This window comes from Vigna radiata, unplaced genomic scaffold (assembly GCF_000741045.1).
Source record: "Vigna radiata var. radiata cultivar VC1973A unplaced genomic scaffold, Vradiata_ver6 scaffold_379, whole genome shotgun sequence".
In the NCBI taxonomy this organism is placed as follows: domain Eukaryota; kingdom Viridiplantae; phylum Streptophyta; class Magnoliopsida; order Fabales; family Fabaceae; genus Vigna; species Vigna radiata.
In genome coordinates this window covers 922-23,375 of record NW_014542547.1, presented here as the reverse complement: position 1 = coordinate 23,375, position 22,454 = coordinate 922, and the positions used below count along the sequence as shown (strand labels likewise).

Genomic DNA, 22,454 nt, shown 5'->3' with positions numbered 1-22,454 from the left:
TAGAGTTGACATAAACTTGTTACAAAATGATTGTTAAAATAAAATAACTTTAGCTGTTATTCCAAGAGATCTTGAACAAACTTGCGCTTTACGAATCATCTAAGCAATCAAAAGATGAAGACATTCCTGACAATACAATAATAATCTTCAACAACTTTTTGATTAGGTACAATATAAGGTTAAAATTGGTGTACACTTTCATCTCTTGAATATTTCACTTATAAGACAAGGTTAAAATTGTAATGTGTTGTAATGTTTATTAGATAAAACACTTGGGTTTTATATCAACTCTTTTTCACAATTTCTTCTCTTTTAATCAAAGTATCTTCATGCTTTGTATTTTGTTGTAACAAACACTTAATCAAAACTAGAGGGATGTTGAAAATACAATTTCTCATAGATGATGAGTATCGGATGTTTAAGAGATTGTGTCTGTTTTTGTTCAATAGATAAAAATAGTTGATAACAAACATTAGTATCCATGTAGAAAAAATGTAATACTTCAAAAGTGCATCAAGATATATTCACATTAATCAAATTTCTTTTATTAACATACATAATTTGAAACATGAACATACTTCTTTACAAGCATGTACACTATATTTATACCTAGAATAAATTTGCCAAGCTTGCGATTGGAACAATAGATTGGATCGTATGTTGATGTCATTGAATAGCTTGTGATGCCCGTTATCGAGAGGGCTATGTATGTTCTATTGATATGATGGCTACATTATTCATTACGCACCAAGGGAATTGGTGGAGGTTTACTATGGTTTGTTGCAGTATAATAGCATTATGAGAATTGGATAATGTGCTAAACTCTGTCATATTCTTCCGCCATGATTAATACAACAAGAGATGTCCAGCCAGTAAATGGATGCGACCCTTTTCCCTCACCGCTATTCTGATCATACTGTTCCCATAAAAATCCAGTCTCTTGATAATTGCGTACTATATTTCTGCAGTAAGACAAATTATTTTTGAAAACCAACCGACATATATATATATATATATATATATATATATATATATATATATATATATATATATATATGTAAGGTATCCAACGAAATCAAACGATACCTAATTAAATTGCTTCTCAGGTCTTTGTAGATAGCTTTGGCTCTGTCCTGATATGGTCCATTCTCTAAAAAATTCATAAAAAGGTATGAATGAAGTGAAATATTTGCAGATATTTTGTCTAGGGCCTGTTCTATTCATATTACCTTTGGAGTAATGGTGGAGCGCTGAAAGAACTCTGTAATTTATGTTTATCCAAATTTGACCTCTCCAGTATGGGCCCTCAGACTCTGAGTTGAATTTCATATACAAGGAGCTGTGAAAAGCAATTAGGTTTCAGTTCACCAAAATCAACATAGGCTTAACAAGATCACTCAACTAAATCTATTAAAGATACATTTGAGCATAACTTGTAGACCTTGTGGTGGCAAGCGATCGTAGTCCATAGTCAGTCCAAAAGAGGCTGTGATTTGAAATGAGTTCAAGCTGCTTTTCCAGAATCCATGATCCCTGAATGAGATGGTCGTAGTAAAATATGCATCTAAGTGTGAAGTCAGTCAAGCAAGGGATAGCTTCATAATTCTTAGCATAAAAATTTCATAATGTTGATGATAGGTTCATTACTTACAGATGGAATGATCTTCCCCATGAATGGGAATAGGCTAACATAACCAATGTGAGGAACCAATCTCAATACAGGTCTCTCTGAAACATCCCTGACAAGCTGGCGATCAGTATGGTTGTGTCCTATATCCACATCTTTCCATTTAAGTTGAACCTAGCATGGTTAGCACGTCAAGAATATCTCAAACATTAACAAGGACCCATGCATTGTTAACCTTACGTAAACAACTAAACATTTACCTTTTCTGTATGATTCCCAAAGTCAAAATAAGCTCCATATGCATCATCAAAATGCATCTGTAAATTGCGAAAGGAGAATGAGAAAATATTCCAAGTACATGCAGTGTTCATAGTTGAAGGTTTAATGCGTGTAAACGCAGCGCGGGTTCTTAAGAAGTTCGTATTCCTCATAATTTTAGAGTTATGATAAGATGATACATATTCATTTGACGCATACAAGTCATAAAAAAAAAAGAAGTAAACTTTAATATAAATGAATGTAAAAATTTTAACTTTAATATTAAATGAATGAATGTAAAAATTTAATGTTTGTGAAAGTATCATTTCAGATAATTTTCTAATAATGATGAGTCTCATTTACATTATCTATATTGTACAGAAAAAGTCAGGCAAGCGTTGCTGATCAAATTGGAACACTTGATCTACCATTTTTGCAGAAAAGCTTAATAAAAATAAATAATAAGGAAATAAAAAAGTTTCTTTTCCAGGTTATTTCTAATTCTCTTTCCTCGTTCTTCCTCCCTCAGATTCTCTCTCCTCTTGATATTCACTATTTGCTCATATTCACTACTGCATCACCAACAACAAATTGCAACAACTCCGAACAAAGGGAGAGAGGGAGCAAAGGTGAAATACCTGGTTCAGTAACTTGATATCTGATAGCAATTGAGCAGTGTAACCATAATTCTGCGTCATTCATTTCATTAAATATATCAATTAACTTAGGTCATTCAACTTTCTGCCACGAACATTTACGCTATTTGAAATCTAAAATTCACAACGTATTATTAAAACATTGTTGAATTTATTCTTCAAATTCATACCATGGCAGGTGTAGTTTCCTTCTCCAATAACTCTTCAATGGAATGCAAAGATTCTGCTGCAAGTAATATCCAACATCTAAGATCCACATGGCGTTCGTCTGCAGTCGGGTGTGAAGCACGCGGATAATCATCAAATCCAGAGGACAGTGTCTGGAAATGCCAGAAATAATGTTTGTTATTTTTCATGTGTCTTCATTAAGGACACGGAGCTCTTTCTCAAATAACAGACGCAACCACTGATTATTGTATTAAGCATTGCTTCTATTTGGGGCATGGCAGTGGTTGTTTTGGTCAAGTTAATCTGCTGAGCAATACGTATAGTTCGGATTGAAATTGCACACAAGTACAGAGCCAAAAAAAAAGCATGAACCTTGGGATTTAATTCATATATAGTCTTATTGTTTCGTCCATGCCAATAGTAGCTGCTCATCTGTTTCCCTGGTAACAGTAAAAGGGGATGATGGAAGTTCAGAAAAACAATATATTTCCAGCGCACAATCAGAACATAGGTGCATTTATAGAGCATACCTGATTGAGTTGTATGGAACCAATGGAACCATGCTTCTAATCGAACAAAAGCTCGCTCCAGGAATGCAAGGATGTCAGTTTTATCCAATGCAGTAAACTCATTATTCTTCAAGCCATTTATTATATCTAAAAAAAACCACTTACAGAAATAAATAAATAAAATCTTGTTCCATGCCACAAACTGTATAAATGCGGGGCGATAACCTCGTGCTGCATATGATTTATACAGCATAAAAAAAGTTTCCATTTTCAGCAGCATCAACGTTTTAAACAAGTAATCAACATCGCCCCGACTATGTTAACCATATTTCCGACCTAAAGTAACATTTATTGATGTAATGTACTTCATATAAATTGTCAAACGGTTTCCATAAAGTTATTACTAACAAACACCTAGGTTATCTTTGGCTAACCGTGCTAGAAACTTAGAAGTTGAAAAAACTAACTGAATGGGCTTAAGCTACTTTAAAAAATATTTTTGGATGAAAATGCCTATAACTATTTCTTAGAAAAAAAAAATCCTTTTAGTAAGTTAAAACTAATTTATACATAAATTAATATTAGAAATTTAGAAAATTACATAAGAAATTTTTTACAAATTAACTTTTAGATAAATTTATTTTATTTTATTTTTCTAATTTTTATCACCTAGAAATCTTTACTAGGTATTAGTTCATATAAATTCTAGGTGGAATTTTAAGTTACAGTAGCTTAAAAATGTAAAAATGACCGATCTAGGTATCTTTATACAATATTTTTATAAAAAAAATATTTTTTTATTGATAAAATATATTTACTTTCAATTTATAATATTTTATTTGTAAATAACTTATATTTATTTTAGGTTTAGTTTTTATAAATTTTTCATTTTTCATATTAAGTATTTATTATTAATTTTATATTATATTTTATCATATTTCTATTCTCATTTAAAATATGTAAAATAACTTAGTTTTAAATTGACAAAAGATATTTAAAAAAAGAAGTAAAAATAGCTTTAAAAATACAAAATATATGACGAAATATAACAAAAATGAAACAATTTATAATCCTGAAATAGTAAAATAAATATGCTAAATAATATAATAGTTGAAATGAATAATATAATATTAAAGTATCTAAAGAATAATAGTAATTATAATCATCTATAATTATAATCACCTTGTTTTGAATACTTTCTTCAGTAAAACATTAAAATATAATCATGTCTTATGAATAGGTAAAGAAAATAAAATAAAAAATTATGCTCTACATAAAAATCTTAATAAGTATGAAAAGTTGGAAACTAGTTTTGAAAAATGTCAGTTCTAGTTTTTTAAGAAACGTCAAACGTTACAAGCTATTAAAAAAATTATTTGAGATATTAAATATTAACCACACAAGCTTCTTAGTTAAAATAACAAAAGATAGAAACTAATTGAAATGAGTACAAACGTGGCTTATAGTCACACAAGTTTTTCAGTTTGTAAAATCAGGAAACCAGCTGTAACGACGACACATGCCATTCAACAGTTATATCAATAACACGCAAAAAAAATGTTACAATTAACAAGGGTACTTATTACAGAAGAGAAACAGAAAAATTCACACACAACAAAACCAAGTCTAAGTGATGCTAGCTAGAACTCAATGGGAACATATACTTAAACCTCTTTTTGAAATGGAAAGGATCCTTATATATTAACAACTATATTTTAACAAACTTTTTACAATATCACGTGTCAGTTTGTTTGGAATAAAATTAAAATGCGACTTTGAAAAGATCATAGGGTTAAGATATTGTTTATTCTAAAATTATCTTTGTTCGTAGTTGACCTCTTTCTATTCTCTCATAATCCTCATTTCTCGTTCTCTCTCTTCATATGGTTTTCTCTTTTGATTTTCGTGCTCTCTTCATTGTCAAAAAATTATAAATATTGACTATGGTCACTCAAGTGATCACAGTTGACTCCTATAGTACAATTTTTTGTACAAAACCTATTTTTTTTTCGTGTAATCATTTACAAGGTATATGTAAACGATTACAAGTGTGTTTTTGGTCTACACAAGTTTCAAGACTTCACCCAAGTTGGTCATCTAAGCAATAATGTTTCTTTCCTCCATGATGGAGTGCCCAAACATAACTTCCTAGCCAATATTTACACTTAAACACCAAAAATGAGTGTAAACCACTAGATAAATGGCAAAAAGTTATAAATATTGACTATGGTCAGTTAGGGTACCACAGCTGACTCCTACAGTATAACTTTCTGTACAAAACTCATTTTTTCTTCGTGTAATCGTTTACGAGGTATGTGTAAACGAACAATGTTTCTTTTCTCCATGATGGAGTACCCAAACATGACACTTCCCAGCTAGTACTCACACTTAAACACCAAAAACAAGTGTAAACCATTGGATAAATGGCAAAAAGTTATAAATATTGACTATGGATAGTCAGGTTACCACAATTGGCTCCTGCAATCCAAGTTTATGTACAAAACCCATTTTTTCTTTGTGTAATCGTTTATGAGATTTTGTAAACGATTACCAATGTGTTTTTAGCCTTCACAAGTTTGAGGATTTCACCTAAGTTGGTCATCTCACCAACAATGTTTCTTTCCACTATGATGGAGTGCCCAAACATGACTTCCTAGCCAGTATTCACACTTAAACACCAAAAACAAATGTAAACCATTGGATAAATGTCAAAAAGTTTTAAATATTGACTATGGTCACTTAGGTTACCACAACTAGAGTACAACTTTCTGTACAAAACCGATATTTTCTTCGTATAATCATTTATGAGGTGTGTGTAAACGATTACGAGTGTGTTTTTTGCCTACACAAGTGTCAGGACTTCAACTAAGTTGGTCATCTCACCAACATTATTTCTTTCCTCCATGATGGAGTTTCCAAACATGTCTTCCCAGCCAGTACTCACACTTAAACACCAAAAACAAATGTAAATCATTAGATAAATGTCAAAAAGTTATAAATAATAATCATGGTCACTTAGGCTACCATAGCTGGCTCCTGTAGTACAACTTTCTCTACAAAACCTATTTTTTCTTCGTGTAATCGATCACAACCCTATTGTAAACGATTACCACAGAAAATATTACACAAGTTTGTCTTCAACTCACCTAAATTGATACCAAACCAAGACATAAACAACATCAAATAATCAATGTAATCACTTAACACAATCATCCATTAAAAAAAGTGACGTTGCGCATTACTTAGTCAACAAAACACACCCAACATACATGAAATCACATCGCACATTAAGTAATCATGAAAGCTAACATTATATTGCAATAAGAATTTGTACATAAATATCGTTGTTTGTTATAAAGCCAAAAATTCATCAACAATTCATATTCCTGTAGCGCTTGCATTCTTCTAATGTTGTTGATGTCGAGGATCCAGTCTCATACATATTTCTTTCTAATTCCAAGCAACTCCTCTTGAAACCAAAATTTTTCACTTTAGAAATTAACACAATCATCAACTATTTCTAATAATCATAATGTTACTTACATTGGTAAATTGAGGCATGCTTTTCCCATTGTATTTGTCCCCACAATCCAACATTTCCATTGCTTTCAACATTATAACACCACAATCATGTTTGAAAGAATGCAACCTCAACATATATCAGTTCTCACAAACTATATTAATTACAACACCAAATATTTAAAGGCAATGGTTATAACAACTTACAAGTTTGGTTGGGATGAAATATTTTCTTGTTCAACAGCAAAAGGTCAAATCCTCCCTTCGAGTCTATTGTACAAGATGCCAAAAAATACTTCAAGATTTTCGACCTACCAAATACGAAGTACAAAAGCAAGTCAAACAAATCCCACAATAAATGACATTAAAAAGTTTATTTGGAAACACAAATTATGCAAACATACAACTAATTTATCAATCCTTTTCCGATCTTTGATACCCCTACCCAGTGAGTTAATGACAAATATCTGTAATGTTCTAAGTTTCAGTGAATAGCACAACCAATGATCATCATGTACAAATGGCATAAACAATTACAAACAAAGAAAACCAAATGTCAATACATGAACAAAAAAAATTGGGAAAACATTGTTCTTGCAAATTAAAGCTAATTCACAAAGTCAGCTGTGACAATGTCTCCAAGTCCAAAAATATCATAACACATATTAGAGTTGTAATTATGAAGTGTAAACACATGTCGATTATGGGACGTCTCCTATAATCATGGAGAATATGGTTTTGCGGACAATATCAAATTCATCAATCCACAATGCCTTATATATAATCTCTATCATCAAAGATATGTTATCATCAAAAATTTTATTTTCCCCGTATGATGGATTAAATAGAATCTCTTAACAACTTCGTACGACCTTTTCTCAAAGTACATAAAAATTGTAGTAGGAAATAACACCATCTACAGAATGAATGGTGATAAATTATCATTAACACAATGAAAATTGTACAATCAATAACATAACTATGAACATTTAACATAAAATCATGTCACATAATAGTTACCATGTTATTTACGTATCTGGTTGGCCTTAAAGTGTAGCATGAAGTTGTGCTCAAGGTCTGACCAATTATTTTGGATACAATTATGAAAAAACAAGAATATTTGATAAAAAAACCATTAGCTTTCACCAATGAAAAATAAAATTTTCATCAATTACCTAAGTGGAATGTCTCTTAGGCAGACTGCGTAGTATAACTTGTTGACATTCACAATACTGGAAGGATACTTAACATAATTGTGGAAAGGGGGGATTGTCAATGGTACATCATAATCATCTACTTCATCATCAACAACAAGATCATCAATTTCAATGACCACTCGTTTAATGCCAGAACCTCCAGCTTCTTCAACCGCCGCTTCTTCATGATATACACTTGTAGGTTCTTCATCATATGCACCTGCAAATCATGAAGAAGCAGCGATTGAAGAAGCTGAAGGTTATGGCATTGAATGAGTGGTCATTGAAATTGATGATGTTGCTATTGATGATGAGGGGGATGATTATGATGCACCATTGGCTATCCCCCCTTTGCACAGTTATGTTGGTGATCCTTCCAATACTATGCATGTCGACAAGTTGTACTGCGTAGTCTGCCTAAGAGACATTCCACATGGGTAATTGATAAAAAATTTATTTGTCATTGGTGAAAGGTAATGGTTTTTTATTAAATATTCTTATTTTTTGAGGATTGTATCTGAAATAATTGGTCAAACCTTTAACACTACTTCATGTTACACTTTAGGGTCAATCGAATATGTGGGTAACATGGTAACTATTATGTGACATGACTTTATGTTAAATGTTCATAGATATGTTATTGATTGTACAGTTTTGATTGTGTTAATGATAATTTATCATCATTCATTATGTGGCTGGTGTTATTTCCTACTACAATTTTTGTGTACTTTGAGAAAAGGTCGTACAGAGTTGTTAAGAGGATTCTATTTAGTCCATTATACAAGGTAAATAAAATTTTTGATGATAACATATCTTTGATGATAGAAATTATGTATAAGGCATTGTAGATTGATGAATTTGATATTGTCCGAAAAACCATATTCTCCATGATTATAGGAGACGTTCCAGAATCGACATGTGTTTACACTTCATAATTACAACTCTTATTTACGTTCTGATATTTTTGGACTTGGAGACATTGCCATAGCTGACTTTGTGAGTTAGCTTTAATTTGTAAGGACGATATTTTCCCAATTTTTTTGTTCATGTATTAACATTTGGTTTTCTTTGTTTATAGTTGTTTATATCATTTGTACATGATGATCATTAGTGGTGCTATTCAGTGAAACTTAGAACATTACAGATGTTTGTCATTAACTCACTAGGCCAGGGTATCAAAGATCTGAAAAGGATTGACAAAGTTGTTGTATGTTTGCATAATTTGTGTTTCCAAATAAACTTTTTAATGTCATTTATTGTGGGATTTGTTTGACTTGCTTTTGTACTTCGTATTTGGTAGGCTAGAAATCTTGAAGTATTTTTTGGCATCTTGTACAATAGACCCCGAAGGGAGGATTGGACCTTTGACTGTTGAACAAGTAAATATCTCATCCCAACCAAACTTGTAAGTTGTTATAACCATTGACTTTAAATATTTGGTGTTGTCATTAATGTAGGTTGTGAGAACTGATATATGTTGTGGTTGCATTCTTTCAAACACGATTGTGGTGCTATAATGTTGAAAGCAATGGAAATGTGGGATGGTGAGGACAAATACAATAGGAAAAACATGTCTCAATATACCAATGTAAGTAACATTATGATTGTTAGAAATAGTTGATGATTGGGTTAATTTCTAAAATGCAAAATTTTGGTTTCAGGAGGAGTTGCTTGGAATTAGAAAGAAATGTGTATGGGACTGGTTCTTCGACAACGACAACATTAGAAGAATGCAAGCGCTACAGGAATATGGATTGTTATAGAATTGGTTTCATTAGTAGAGATTTTGTTTGTATGCAAAGATGAATTTTTGGCTTTGTAACAAACAATAATATTTAAGTACAAATTCTTATTGCAATATAATGTTAGCTTTCATGATTACTTAATGTGCAATGTGATTTCATGTATGTTGGGTGTGTTTTGATGACTAAGTAACACGCAACGTCACTTTTTTAATGGATGATTGTGTTAAGTGATTACATTGATTATTTGACGTTGTTTATGCCTTGGTTTGGTATCAATTTAGGTGAGTTGAAGACAAATTTGTGTAATATTTTCTATGGTAATCGTTTACAATAGAGTCTTAATCGATTACACGAAGAAAAAAATAGGTTTTGTATAGAAAGTTGTACTGCAAGAGCCAACTGTGGTAACCTGAGTGACCAATTATTATTTATAACTTTTTGACACATATCCAATCGTTTATATTTGATTTTGGTGTTTAAGTGTGAGTACTGCTTAAAATTCATGTTTGGGTACTCCATGATGGAGGAAAGAAACAATGTTGGTGAGATGACAAACTTAGTTGAAGTCCTGACACTTGTGCAGACAAAAAACACACTCGTAATCGTTTACACATACCTCATAAACGATTACATGAAGAAAAAATTGGTTTTGTAGAGAAAGTTGTTTAGTAGGAGCCAATTGTGGTAACCTAAGTGACCAAAGTCAATATTTAAAACTTTTTGACATTTATCCAATGATTTACACTTGTTTTCGTTGTTTAACTATGAGTACTAGTTGTGATGTCATGTTTGAGCACTCCATCATGGAGGAAAGAAACATTGTTGGTGAGATGACCAACTTAGGTGAAGTCCTCAAACTTGTGCAGGCCAAAAACACACTGGTAATCGTTTACAAAAACCTCTTAAGCAATTACATGAAGAAAAAATGGGTTTTGTACAAAAACTTGTACTACAGGAGCCAGTTGTGGTAACATTAGTGTCCATAGTCAATATTTATAACTTTTTGTCATTTATCCAATGGTTTCCACTTGTTTTTGGTGTTTAAGTGTGAGTAATGGCTGGGAAGTCATGTTTGGACATTCCATCATGGTGGAAAGAAACATTGTTGGTGAGATGACCAACTTGGGTGATGTCCTGAAACTTGTGTAGGCCAAAAACACACTCGTAATCGTTTACACATACCATGTAAACGATTACACGAAGAAAAAAATGGGTTTTGTACAGAAAGTTGTACTGCAGAATGAGTGACCATAGTCAATATTTATAACTTTTTGACAATGGAGGGAGCACAAAAATCAAGAGAGAGAACCAAAATGAAGAGAGAGAACGAAAAATGGGAACAATATCTTAACCCTATGATTTTTCCACGTCACACTTTTGCATTTTAATTTTATTCAAAATGAACGAATTAGGAGCTTACACGTGGCATTGTGAAAATGTTATTAAAAGATAGTTATCAATATATCGGAATTCTAATAGAAGGGACTGTAGAAAAAGGGAAAATAGAAAAGGAACATAAACATATACCTCTTAATGCTAAGAACAGGGTTGGAGGATTTCCATTAGTAGGATGCTGAGGAACATATTCCTCAGGGACCCGGCTACAAGTGAAGAAGAATCTAAAATCATTAGAACACCTAAAAACTTAAAAATGCAGCAATAATTTAAACTAAATTTTTTCAACAACACCTCAGTGCTTCGTCTCCGAGAATTTGTTCACGAGGTATCCATCCATCAACATTCATCAAATCCAACCAGTGTCCGATGATATCCAGTGAAATATGGATATCCCAACGCCTGGTTAATAATGTGCACAAGATAACATAAAGCATATTTAAATATCACAGATTATTTGTTTGTAAAGAATGCCAGTAAGTCTTGTGCAGTCAAGAAAATGCAGACATGAACTTAAACTGAATTTCAACACAAGAGAAATGATAGTGATGCAAGTGATGGAGCTCATAAAGGATACTGTTTGCACGAGAAACTCACCAGATTATAAGTTGATGAAAACCTTCATCCCATAAAAATCCTCTTGGAAAGGAAGGTCGACATGGTACTGCTGTGTAAAGCTCAGCAGGCCAATATGATATATAATTAACATGATCTCCAAGCTGCAAAGGGAAACAATCCACTGCATATCTTCTCGAATTCTAAATTGATGACAGCTAATTAAACGGTACATAGAATAGAAATTGAAGGTTTAAAAAAAAAACTAAAGTAACTGACAGTCATTAATTAAAGAATAATAAACCACGTGTTAGGATGAGAAGTTAATTTGTAATATGAAACAAATGCAAATTAGTATAGACTCATCAACTAACACCAGATATTTTTTCTAGCCTAAATTCATCCACTGAGCAAAGAAAAATCATTAGAGAGATTAATTGAGTTATAGATAAAAGAACCTAATACGAAGAAATTTTACAAACAATGTTCTGCACAATACAATTGCGTCTATAAATACAACCTACACTAGCAAATTGTCGCAACAATATTCTATAGAATCCGATTCTTAATTCACTGACAACAGGTTGGATTCAACAAAAAGGATGACGAACAATCAATGCACTCACTCCATTCCTTTTGTATGCATTGTGAATTGGAATTGTTTTTCTCCTTAATTAATGTGATTTTTTTCCTAAAATTAAGCTAGAGAAATCATGGATTGATTTATTCTCTTTAATTGATTTGTGTATAATTGAATTCCTTAAAGGAACCTAGAATATCAGACAAGATTTTGTAATTTTGAGTGATAATTACCATAGTAGGAATAATACAAAAATGGCTTGAAGTCATTTTTTCATGACATGATATAGCGTAGCCATGATACAGAAAATTTCTCTTGTTCTTGATTTGTGTTTGCAGTCCCCGTTCCTGGTTTTCGTGGCTTGGATTGCGATTCCTATTCCCGATTTATTTGTTGGTGTTGTTTTTGTGTTTTTGGTTCCAATTTTGCAATTCGTGGTTCCGAGTTCCTGTTGTTTGCTACAGCATTGTTCACCGAGTCCGTGTTGCTCCTTATTTCGTCAATCAACTTGACAACCCCGGATAAAGACAATTTTTGAAAGAATTATCTTGCTTGGTAATTCCTGTTCAAGGTATGTCAAAGGGAAAATATTATAGATTATGGAGTCATTTGAATGGACTTTCCCAGCCACCTCGAACGAAGCAGTCTTAGCTGTGTAGGAAGTAAACGATGTTCAAATTATCCCTTGGATTCTCACCATTGATCATCTCCAAATGATCAATAATTTGGGATCTTTTACGATTTCTCAACAAATGAGATTATATGAAGGGTGTTTACAACCAAGACAATTCTCGAGAATGGTAATCGATGTTGTTTTCCGAGGAGACATCCTTCGCATGATTCATTATTCTCCTTCAAGCATTGAAGATCTCTCATCATGTTTTTCTGATATAGATTATGGATTATGGAGTCATTTGAATGGACTTTCCCAGCCACCTCGAACGAAGCAGTCTTAGCTGTGTAGGAAGTAAACGATGTTCAAATTATCCCTTGGATTCTCACCATTGATCATCTCCAAATGATCAATAATTTGGGATCTTTTACGATTTCTCAACAAATGAGATTATATGAAGGGTGTTTACAACCAAGACAATTCTCGAGATAGCCAATTATAAGCAATCTAATTCGTTTATTCAAGAGTATTGTTCTAGACTTGTGAATCTGTGGACAGAAAACCCTGCCATTTTATATATCGCCATTTCCAAAACTTCACTCTCCGATGTCCAAGGAGTCTAATAAACTAGTAAGTTGTGCTGAATAGGAATCATGTTCCTTCTTTGAATACATATGTTTAGCGAAGAGCAAATTTACATACCCAAGTATCCATGTCTCATTATTTTTATCTTCCTAAACCTGTGACAATTGCATATGCTGCCCAAAGTACAAGTAAAAATCGTGATATGCGATAGGTTCAATGTTTCTCTTGCCAGAAAATTAGGAATATTGCTTTGGAAATTGTACTAATTTTTGCAATTATTACAAACAACAGGCTCATATCATTGGTTAGAGTCCCAAGTCTCCTCTAGGAACATATCGCTCAGTACAAGAATTTCATGCCACTATGAATGCAACAACTTGCCCTCCTACAAAAGGTACATTTGATGGTGTTGCTCTACATTCTGAAATGGTTAATCAAATGGTTCTTTCAGCCTTCAACATTCATGGTAAATCATCTAATCTTTCTCCACTCATCGTTTCTTGACTTTGGTACATCCAATCATAAAATGGGCCCTTCAGAATCCTTGCATAATGAATAATCTTATCATGGTACTCGGAAAATTCAATCTATTGATAGAAATATTATTTCTATCACTAGTGTAGGTGACACTAACCCTGATTTTGGAAATATGCTAGTATCACATTAACTTGTTTTCAATTTTTTTGTAATTCATCAATTAGTGGATAAAAATTGTAATGCGAACTTTTCTCAAGCTAGTGCTTGTGCAAAGGGACCTAAAATAAGATGATTATTTTCACTCAAATTTATTTCAAATCATTTGGCTTTTGCTCGTAACAATATTTTGAATCTTTGTGAGGACTGACATAGAAAATTGGGTTATCCAAGTTCAATCTGGTTAAATTTCTCAAGCACCTCACAAATATTCACCCGGACAAGTATGATTCCTCTAATAATTCTACGACAACTTCTCTCTCTGGCATATCTATTCTTGTTACTCCCAAGCAATTAAATATGTGAAGTAGGTAAAGGCCACATGAACAATGAACTTCGGACTTTTCAAGAAAACTTTACATGAGATAAATTTTTAACGGCTTAAATAGGATATTGTCTCGTATTCTCATGATATCAAACCCATAAGGTTGCAAATGAGTTTAAACTAAATTTTGATGATTCTCTAAACTGTTACAAGGCTCATCTAGTTGCTTAGGTAACAAGAAAAAACACGGAATCCATTATGATGCGTTTTGACGCACGGACACGACACTTCGTCTCACGTATCTATGTCTAACATGCACGAGACACACATCCCTTTGTATACTTCCATAATCAAATTCTATATAATGTCTCCCCTACAACTTGTTTTTATTTTTGCTTATGTTTCGCATCTTGCAATGTAGTTACATATATGTACTAAACAATTTTAACCAGGTTCTAAAATAATGTAAGTAAACTGAATTTTAAAATAATAGTAACAAATAAAGAAAAAGTGTAACAACTTAAAAAGTCTTAAAAATATAGAAAATTAAATACTTAAAATTGCATAACAGCTTAAGGTATTAATCAGAATAAATCTTCTGATTATTTTAGATCCTAACACATTAGAGAAACCTAGGATATTTACCGCTTCTCCCTAAGATTCGGGTTAAATTCCAAATCTGTCTCACATAGGGTGTAATGTTGCACTTTTTTCTCTCGTCTACAATTTTACAAAGTGGTAATAGAGCACACGAAATATTACGATAATATTCGTGTCAAGTGATATGCTTTTAAGGGGTGGCATGGAAAAATCTTCCGTAAGAACTATAAGTAACAGACTCTACCAAAGAAACTTACATTGGTGATTCCCGAAACAGCAATTTTTGACTGGCCATAGAAGTAGCCGATGCCACCTAATAAGTTTCCAACAGCTGCCTTACCAACCGATATGGATTCTGAGTCCACCTGGAAATTCACTACTACGATAAAGAATTCATTTTTAAGATAAACTTCTGAATGAATTTAATTAATTAAATTTAACTTCTGACATTCATAGCGCATCAAAAGACGAAACAAGAATTATGAATAATACAATACGAGAGATAGTCTAATAAAAAAATAAAAGGACAATGAACTTAGTACCTTCTCTTCTAAATTGAAAACTTTGTCAAACTTTTCATCAAATGCTTGTTCTTTATATTTCAGTTGATTGGACAATGAGGTTCCTAACATCGAGCACAAAACAACATTTACACATACTTAGCATTTCGCAAGATAATGTAATCAGAATAAAATATTCTACAAATTCAGTAAAAGGTAGTCCCATTCTCTTTATATGCATAATGTTTAATGCAAAAGAATCCTGAGATAAACCAAAAATTGTTGAACAAATAAACACGCTGAATCTAGAATAGTTATAGAAATGATTTGGTTTTAGGTAGATTTAAATACAGACATAGGGTTTTCCCTAACAAATCTATCACAACGCAAGATATAATCTGACATCTTAATTGCCTTCTTAAAGTCTGTCACGTAACCTATATAACGGTCACACCATAACATATAACAGCTTAATTGAAAATTAATATAAAAATAACTACTTAAGACTATATAACTGCTTAATTCGGCACATGGCCTCCCAAAATTGGATTTGAACACTAAGTAGACATATTTTCCAAATTTCATCCATTACATTAATTAACACAAATTAGCCACACAATTGACTAAACCCCTATCTCATCCATCAATATGAGAAATAGGTTTTCAGAACAATGAAAAATACCTTGTTGGTTTTCTTGTTTAGAAAATAAATTTTAGAAGAAAAAGAGATGTATTATTTCGAGAACCTTCAACTATAATTTATTCATCGACTTTGTATTTAGGCAAAAATGTAACAAGAAAAATTAAATGCTAATAATATCTTAATTTTTATCCAAATCTAAACAATAACATAATATCGTATTTTTGTCTAAACAATATTTTAAAACAAAAAACATAACAAAAAAAAAGTCTCCTAAAAATAAGTAACTTATTTCAATTCAAACTAAAAATATTTGGACAAATATATTCTGACGTTCCTCCTTACATTATTGTCTTCTAACACTCAATTCGGATTTTAAGTTTAAAATTTGATTGTCCTCTTTTACATGTTTGTTTTCTTCCTTTTTGCTAATAACTCTAGTCATTTTCTTGCTTGCATGGGGCCACCTCTTTATTCAACTCAACCTTCTTCTTTAGAGCATTCATCTTCTTTGTTTCTTGTAGGCATCATGATAGAAACCTTGAACCTGTGATAGATATATCTTCTCATGGACACCAAGGTTATTTTATAGTACATGCATAATTTTTATGTTTTTGTTTTGATTTTGATCCTTCTTTTATATCTTTATTTTTAGTTCTACTTATAAGTTGTTTGCTGTTTTAATCACCCAGTTTGTGTCCAAAAGACACCTTGTAACCTTTCTCTAACAATTTAACAACACTTGACAAATTTTTCCGCTTGATTGACGTTCCGCACTTCAATCCCAATATATCACTGCCTTCGAAGGTTGGCAGTTCCAGACTCTGTCACTATTCTTAGCGTCTTAACACCCCCTTCACCAAATTTGTTTCCCTGCACCGATCTTTCCTCCCTTTTATCGTTATCGTTGTTCGAATTTTCTCCCCTCCAAATGACTTCTTTCCATGCTTGATTTCACGAAGAAGTTCTTTAATTTCTTCCAATTCTGCCACCACTTTTCCTTGTTCACTGGCCCATTTTTCCAATGCTCTTAAATGGCTTTCCATAATGATCCCTCGACTTGGATCAAAATTGCTATGCACCTTCAAGCAGAAACGAAAAACAAGAGAGAGGACGCAAGGATAATCCCTCAAACTGATTTATTCCACTATTCATTGTAAAAGCAAACGTTTACAAAGGAAAATAGCTTCCTTTCTCACAGGACATTCCCTAAAATCAAAACATCAATCCTTCCTCCCATTCTATACTATACTTTCCAGACCCTCTCCTTAGTTCCCGTCTATCATAATGTTTACCGTCACAGCTTCAACAATATTTTATTCATAGGCTCTACATATAGAGCAAACAATAGACTATTAACAATATCTTAATATTAATTTTCTAAATCCAGACGGAACATATTACCTTTCTCTCTGTCCAAAGAATATTTTAAAATTTGAAACATAAAAAACTAACTCATTTAAATTCAAATTTACATATACTTAAAGAATATATTTTCAACATTCTTGCAACAAGTAAATAACTAAAATTTTCTCTTCTTATACATGAAAGCATATTTTGGATAAACACTCTACAGAATAGAATAAAACCTGAAAGACTACTGACACGCTCTTCCACTCTTGAACTTTCTGAACGAGTTCCAGAGATAAATATAACATCTGTTGTGAAAGAAAATCCACCAATAATCTGTAGCATGAATAAAAGAATGAGAAGTGCATAAGATGGGAAGATGCTTTTGATAATAATTAAAGAGATGATGTGGGAAGGGATGTACTATTCAATTAAGACGCTGAGTGGAAGAAAGAGTTAGGCCCAATTCTTGTGGGTCTACCTCTGTTAATGAGACTTTGTATCAAGGAGAATTAGTTATAAGTTAGTTATGAAGTTATACTGATATATACAGAATGTAGGAAGGGAAAGGAGTTCGTTTCAAGTCTTGGACATCTGTAATAAACCATTCAGATTTATCTTCTCATCATGGAAATAGTTATTCCAGAGAAGAATTCTCCAATAAAGAAAGTTTCAATTTTTCTCCGTATACTTTTCTTTTCTTGCCTAATACGCTTCCATATCAATCAAACTCTATATATTACCTGAAAAACTAACACATTTGGAGAATCATCTGATGAGTCAGACAGCAGCAGTCGAGCATTCTTTCTTATCTACTAAGACGGCACAAAAGTGGAGATATCAAGGCAAGACCCAAAATAAATAAATACTAACCTCGACAACCACATATGCTAAGCATTAGCCTCATTAAATAAATTGAACTGAATACCCTAACATACTTGTGATGAAAGATTTTCCTCGACAAGATCAGACAAATTGTGAAAATGAGGAGTGCGAAATCCAGAATAATGCAGCTCCAAATCATCCTAAAAGAGAAAAGAAAAATATATGGAAGAGAATAACCGGTTATTACCAGGCATAAGAAATTAAATTACAAGGAATCAACGTCGGGCAAGAGAGTCGTTTGTATGAGTTTATTAAGAGCAATAAAAGAAGGCCTGAATATTTTGATCTAGGTAATTAAGATACTACATAAGGGCATGTTACAAATTTTGTGTAGATTGGTAGGTTTGTGGTATTCCCCAACTGTTTCAAGGAAGGAATTAACAGATATCATGCACTCTTCTTTAATGAATACATGATTAATTAACCATAACCTCCAAACAATACAGTACGAGTTGCACAAAAAATAATATTCGACCATGCACCATTTCCAAGAAAGCATTACCATTGATTTCAGATGAAGCTGCCAGTCTCCAGTGTCCGCATGAGACCCAGATGCCAGTAAAGAATCCTCAAGAATGTTTAAGTTTTCTCTACTTAAATTTAGAGCATTAGCACCTTCGTCTGCCATATAGAAAAAAAGGTGGGCACCTTTTCCAAATTCCTCAATCCACTTGGACCTGATGTTGGACAAGAACAAAGACACTCAATACGTAAACTCTCTAAACAGAGCAATACTAAGATGCAGAGACGTGTGTAGGGAAACAATAGCTGGAAAATTACAATCAATGTGTTATCATAATTTAGTAAATAAATCAAACCAAAGGTTGGGTGCCATGAGTTCATCTTCTTTTGTTTCAGTCTCCATGAATTCCTCTCTTCTTACTATTAGAATATAAGTTTTATGAGCTAGTATCTACTTGGATATAAGGAAAAACTAGGAACAAAATTCTATAAAAGTGGTGTGAAGTTGGTAACATGACGCACTTATGAGCTTGCACATTAATTCGAACTGCCCAATCTCCTCCATAGGCACTGCCTTCCTCTTTAGATTTTAAAAACTCAGTAGTCAAGGTCATGCCCTGGTCAACCAGCACTTGATGTCCAAAATCACGTCCATTGTGCTTAGTCCAACCATAAGTACTTAGGTCATCCTCATGTTTGCAAACATGCCGCAAGTGATATTTCCTATCTTTCACCACAATCCACATCAATCCAGCAATCAAAGATTTTGGAGTCCTGAAATACAATCAAAGTCCCCCAAAAATAAAAAACATAATGAGAATGCTTGCTTGATGAGTAAAATCTTTTGACTTTTTTTTTTTCTGTATGATGACAGTTTAATCAGATAAACCAAAAAATTTTTACGCAATACACATTCAGTATAATTTGTGATTGAATTAAATGTGAAAAGAAATATTTACAATCATTGCTTTTGTAAATTATACTAATGAAAATATGATTTTGTTAAATATATTAGATGAAAGTAATTTTATTTGTTTCAAAAGTTATGTTATAGAAAAACTAAAAAATAAATAATGTAAAGTTGTTTGTAACAAAATTAGTATTATATTTTAAATGACTAAATGTTGACAATAAACTAGAAACACAAAGGTATGTAAAAAGAATAAATTAATTACTCATTTGATTTTTATTGTTACAAAACTTCCTTTCCTAGACTTTATATTAAAAAATATTTTCGAGAAGGATTAAAAAAAATGAATTCATATTAGTAGAAGATGTTTTCAAATATTGAAACTAAAACGGAGAATGTTGTAACTATAAAATGTTAAATGAGTAATTTAATTTCTTTATTCGTTTTCATTTTTTCTCTCTCTCGTGTAGGTTGGCACTAAATTTTCAGGAGCACCATTTTCTTATTTTTTTTTTTAAATATTTGTAAAATTGAAAAAAATTGAACATATTAGATTCTCCTAAACTAAATGTTTTTAACCTTAAAAAGTTTCTCCAAAATCAGTCATATCTAAAACTAGCACGGGGAGGTAAGCCTCAGCTTTTAAAAGTGTCAGCTTGACAAAGTTATTAAAATAATATACGTACTTAATATTATTGTAAAAAAAAATGATTATCAAGTTATTAGTTTGTCAAAGTTATCAATATTAAACGTTTTCAATTTCATTTCAAGTGATTAACTAATTTACATATAAATTCAATTATAACACAAGGTTTGAACTTTTGTCGTCTCATTATTAAAATCAATTTTATTAAACAGCTTAAATAAATAAAATGTTCTATATTTTTTAATAATTATTTATCTATTAAATAGCATACAATGTTACATAATTATTTTTATATCTTTTAAATATTTTCTTTTATCTTTTATTAAATGTATTATCATAAAGGCAATAATAAAAGTCTTCTCCTCATTTTTATTAAAAACCTCTTATCTTTTTCTAGAAATCACATGCGTCTTTGCTTACTTTTTTTTTATTATTATAACAACACAAGTATAAGTATAATAGTTATTGATATAAAAAATATTATTAAATTATAAAATAATTTTTAATTATTAAAATAACAAATATTATTATAATTTTCATAAAACGATAATTATAAAAATAAATATTTTTTTATAATTTTATTATTGGTAATCATTTTATTATATAAATAATTTTTTTTATTATGAATATTTATTTAAGTTTAAAAAATATTTATTTAAAAAATTGAAATTAAAAAAAAAAATTGTACAAAGAGAATCTGTTTATTAATTACATAGATAAAATTAAAATCAATTTTCTATTTCATAAAATATATACTAAAATATTTCTCGATACCTCACACTGTTTTTTATTTTAATTCTTGAAATTATACTCTGTTTACCAGACACGATTCACAGTAAATATAATTAAAATACTCGTTTTAAATATTAAAACAAATAACTGTTTGGACTGAGAGTTAGAAGGAATGAACCTGGCACGAACTCCCAGATAGACTTGAGGACGATACGTTCCCCAATACAAACTCTCCTTGTGCTGTCCTTGAAACTGTTACTGAACCGAGTCATACTTTTTCTTCAAGTAAACCGAAACCATCTAACTCTGAAAATAAGAAAAAAATAACAAAAGAAATTGAAAACTGACCTGAGGAAGGTCGGTTATCTTAGGCGCAGGAAGTGGAGTGATAACGCGAGGCAGATCGTGTTCTGCGACTGATTCGGCATGGTTCAAAATCAGAAACACGACGATACCGAGAATAATTCTAACGTTGAACATTGGAATTGAACTTTTTCCTGTGTGACGATTCAACTTTTGGGGAGTGATTGGTTGTCTAGTGGTGTTTCAATCTGAACCCGTCTAGCATTGTATAAAGTAATGGAAAAGTTTGGGTGAGACTAGGGACACAACCATTTTGTTTTTGCCACATAAAATAATTAAAATGAAAATGAGATGCACCACGGATTAAATATTATGGAATACTTTATTACTTTTGAAATAATAGATAGATATAAAATATAATGTGGTTAAATCACTAAAGATATTAAGTATAATATCAATTTTTAGAATTAAATACATTTTTCACAGTAAGAATGATAAAACACCACTACAATAAACAATGAAACATTATAAAATTATTGGTTATTTTTAACTTCCAAATTAATATGTAATCAATCATATAACAACTTCCAAATAAATAAGGATTCTGATATTTTGACACCCCTTTGTTGATACTATTTTAAAGCGCCACGTCTCAGTATGGGATTGGGCGTTTTAAGTTAAAAAAAAAAATAGAAAATGTGACGTCATTATAGAGGAGGAGATTTGAATTTTTGCATTCTAAGTTTGCCCTTCCCGGTTTGTTCCAAAATTAACATTCTCTTTCTTTCCTGTTTCATCAAATTTCAAATGCTCTTTCATCCAATTTCTCTTTTCCGATAGGTTTCGTCTTCGTCCCTCCGATAATTGCCTTCATTTTCGCCATCTGACTTTCATTCTTCCTTCTCGTTGCACTGTTGGCTTTCGTTGTCGGTGTGGGTGACAGTGTCATTGCATCTTTTGCTTCTTGGTGTGTTCGTTTTGCGAAATGGCGAGTTCTTCGAGCAGGGTAAGCGCGTTCATCCTTTGTGAGTTTTGGTGTTTAGTGTTTCTTATTTTGAGTTT

The 22,454-nt window shown here is 31.7% G+C and overlaps 1 protein-coding gene across 1 annotated transcript; it reads right to left on the bottom strand.

The window, feature by feature from the left end:
* Nucleotides 1–614: 614 nt before the first annotated feature.
* LOC106780217 (mannosyl-oligosaccharide glucosidase GCS1) lies at nt 615–21,706 on the bottom strand. Its single transcript, XM_014668480.2, has 22 exons — nt 21,438–21,706; nt 21,268–21,341; nt 19,324–19,575; nt 18,842–19,016; nt 18,393–18,479; nt 18,198–18,266; nt 17,694–17,790; nt 15,507–15,589; nt 15,222–15,329; nt 11,671–11,792; nt 11,368–11,475; nt 11,206–11,279; nt 3,240–3,365; nt 3,082–3,149; nt 2,712–2,861; nt 2,524–2,574; nt 1,888–1,944; nt 1,652–1,801; nt 1,442–1,533; nt 1,230–1,339; nt 1,087–1,150; nt 615–962 (listed from the first exon to the last, which is right to left on the bottom strand). The coding sequence occupies exons 1-22, from the start codon at nt 21,567–21,569 to the stop codon at nt 818–820; spliced, it is 2,394 nt and encodes a 797-aa protein (XP_014523966.1). The 5' UTR covers nt 21,570–21,706; the 3' UTR covers nt 615–817.
* Nucleotides 21,707–22,454: the final 748 nt, after the last annotated feature.

Excerpts from the sequence above, each read along its gene's own strand:
- LOC106780217 (XM_014668480.2), bottom strand. The coding sequence starts at position 21,569 with ATGTTCAACGTTAGAATTATTCTCGGTATCGTCGTGTTTCTGATTTTG. Across the intron at positions 15,330-15,506 it reads TTTTCAATTTAGAAGAGAAG|GTGGACTCAGAATCCATATC; the intron begins GTACTAAGTTCA and ends GTGAATTTCCAG. Across the intron at positions 1,340-1,441 it reads CGATCGCTTGCCACCACAAG|CTCCTTGTATATGAAATTCA; the intron begins GTCTACAAGTTA and ends TGCTTTTCACAG.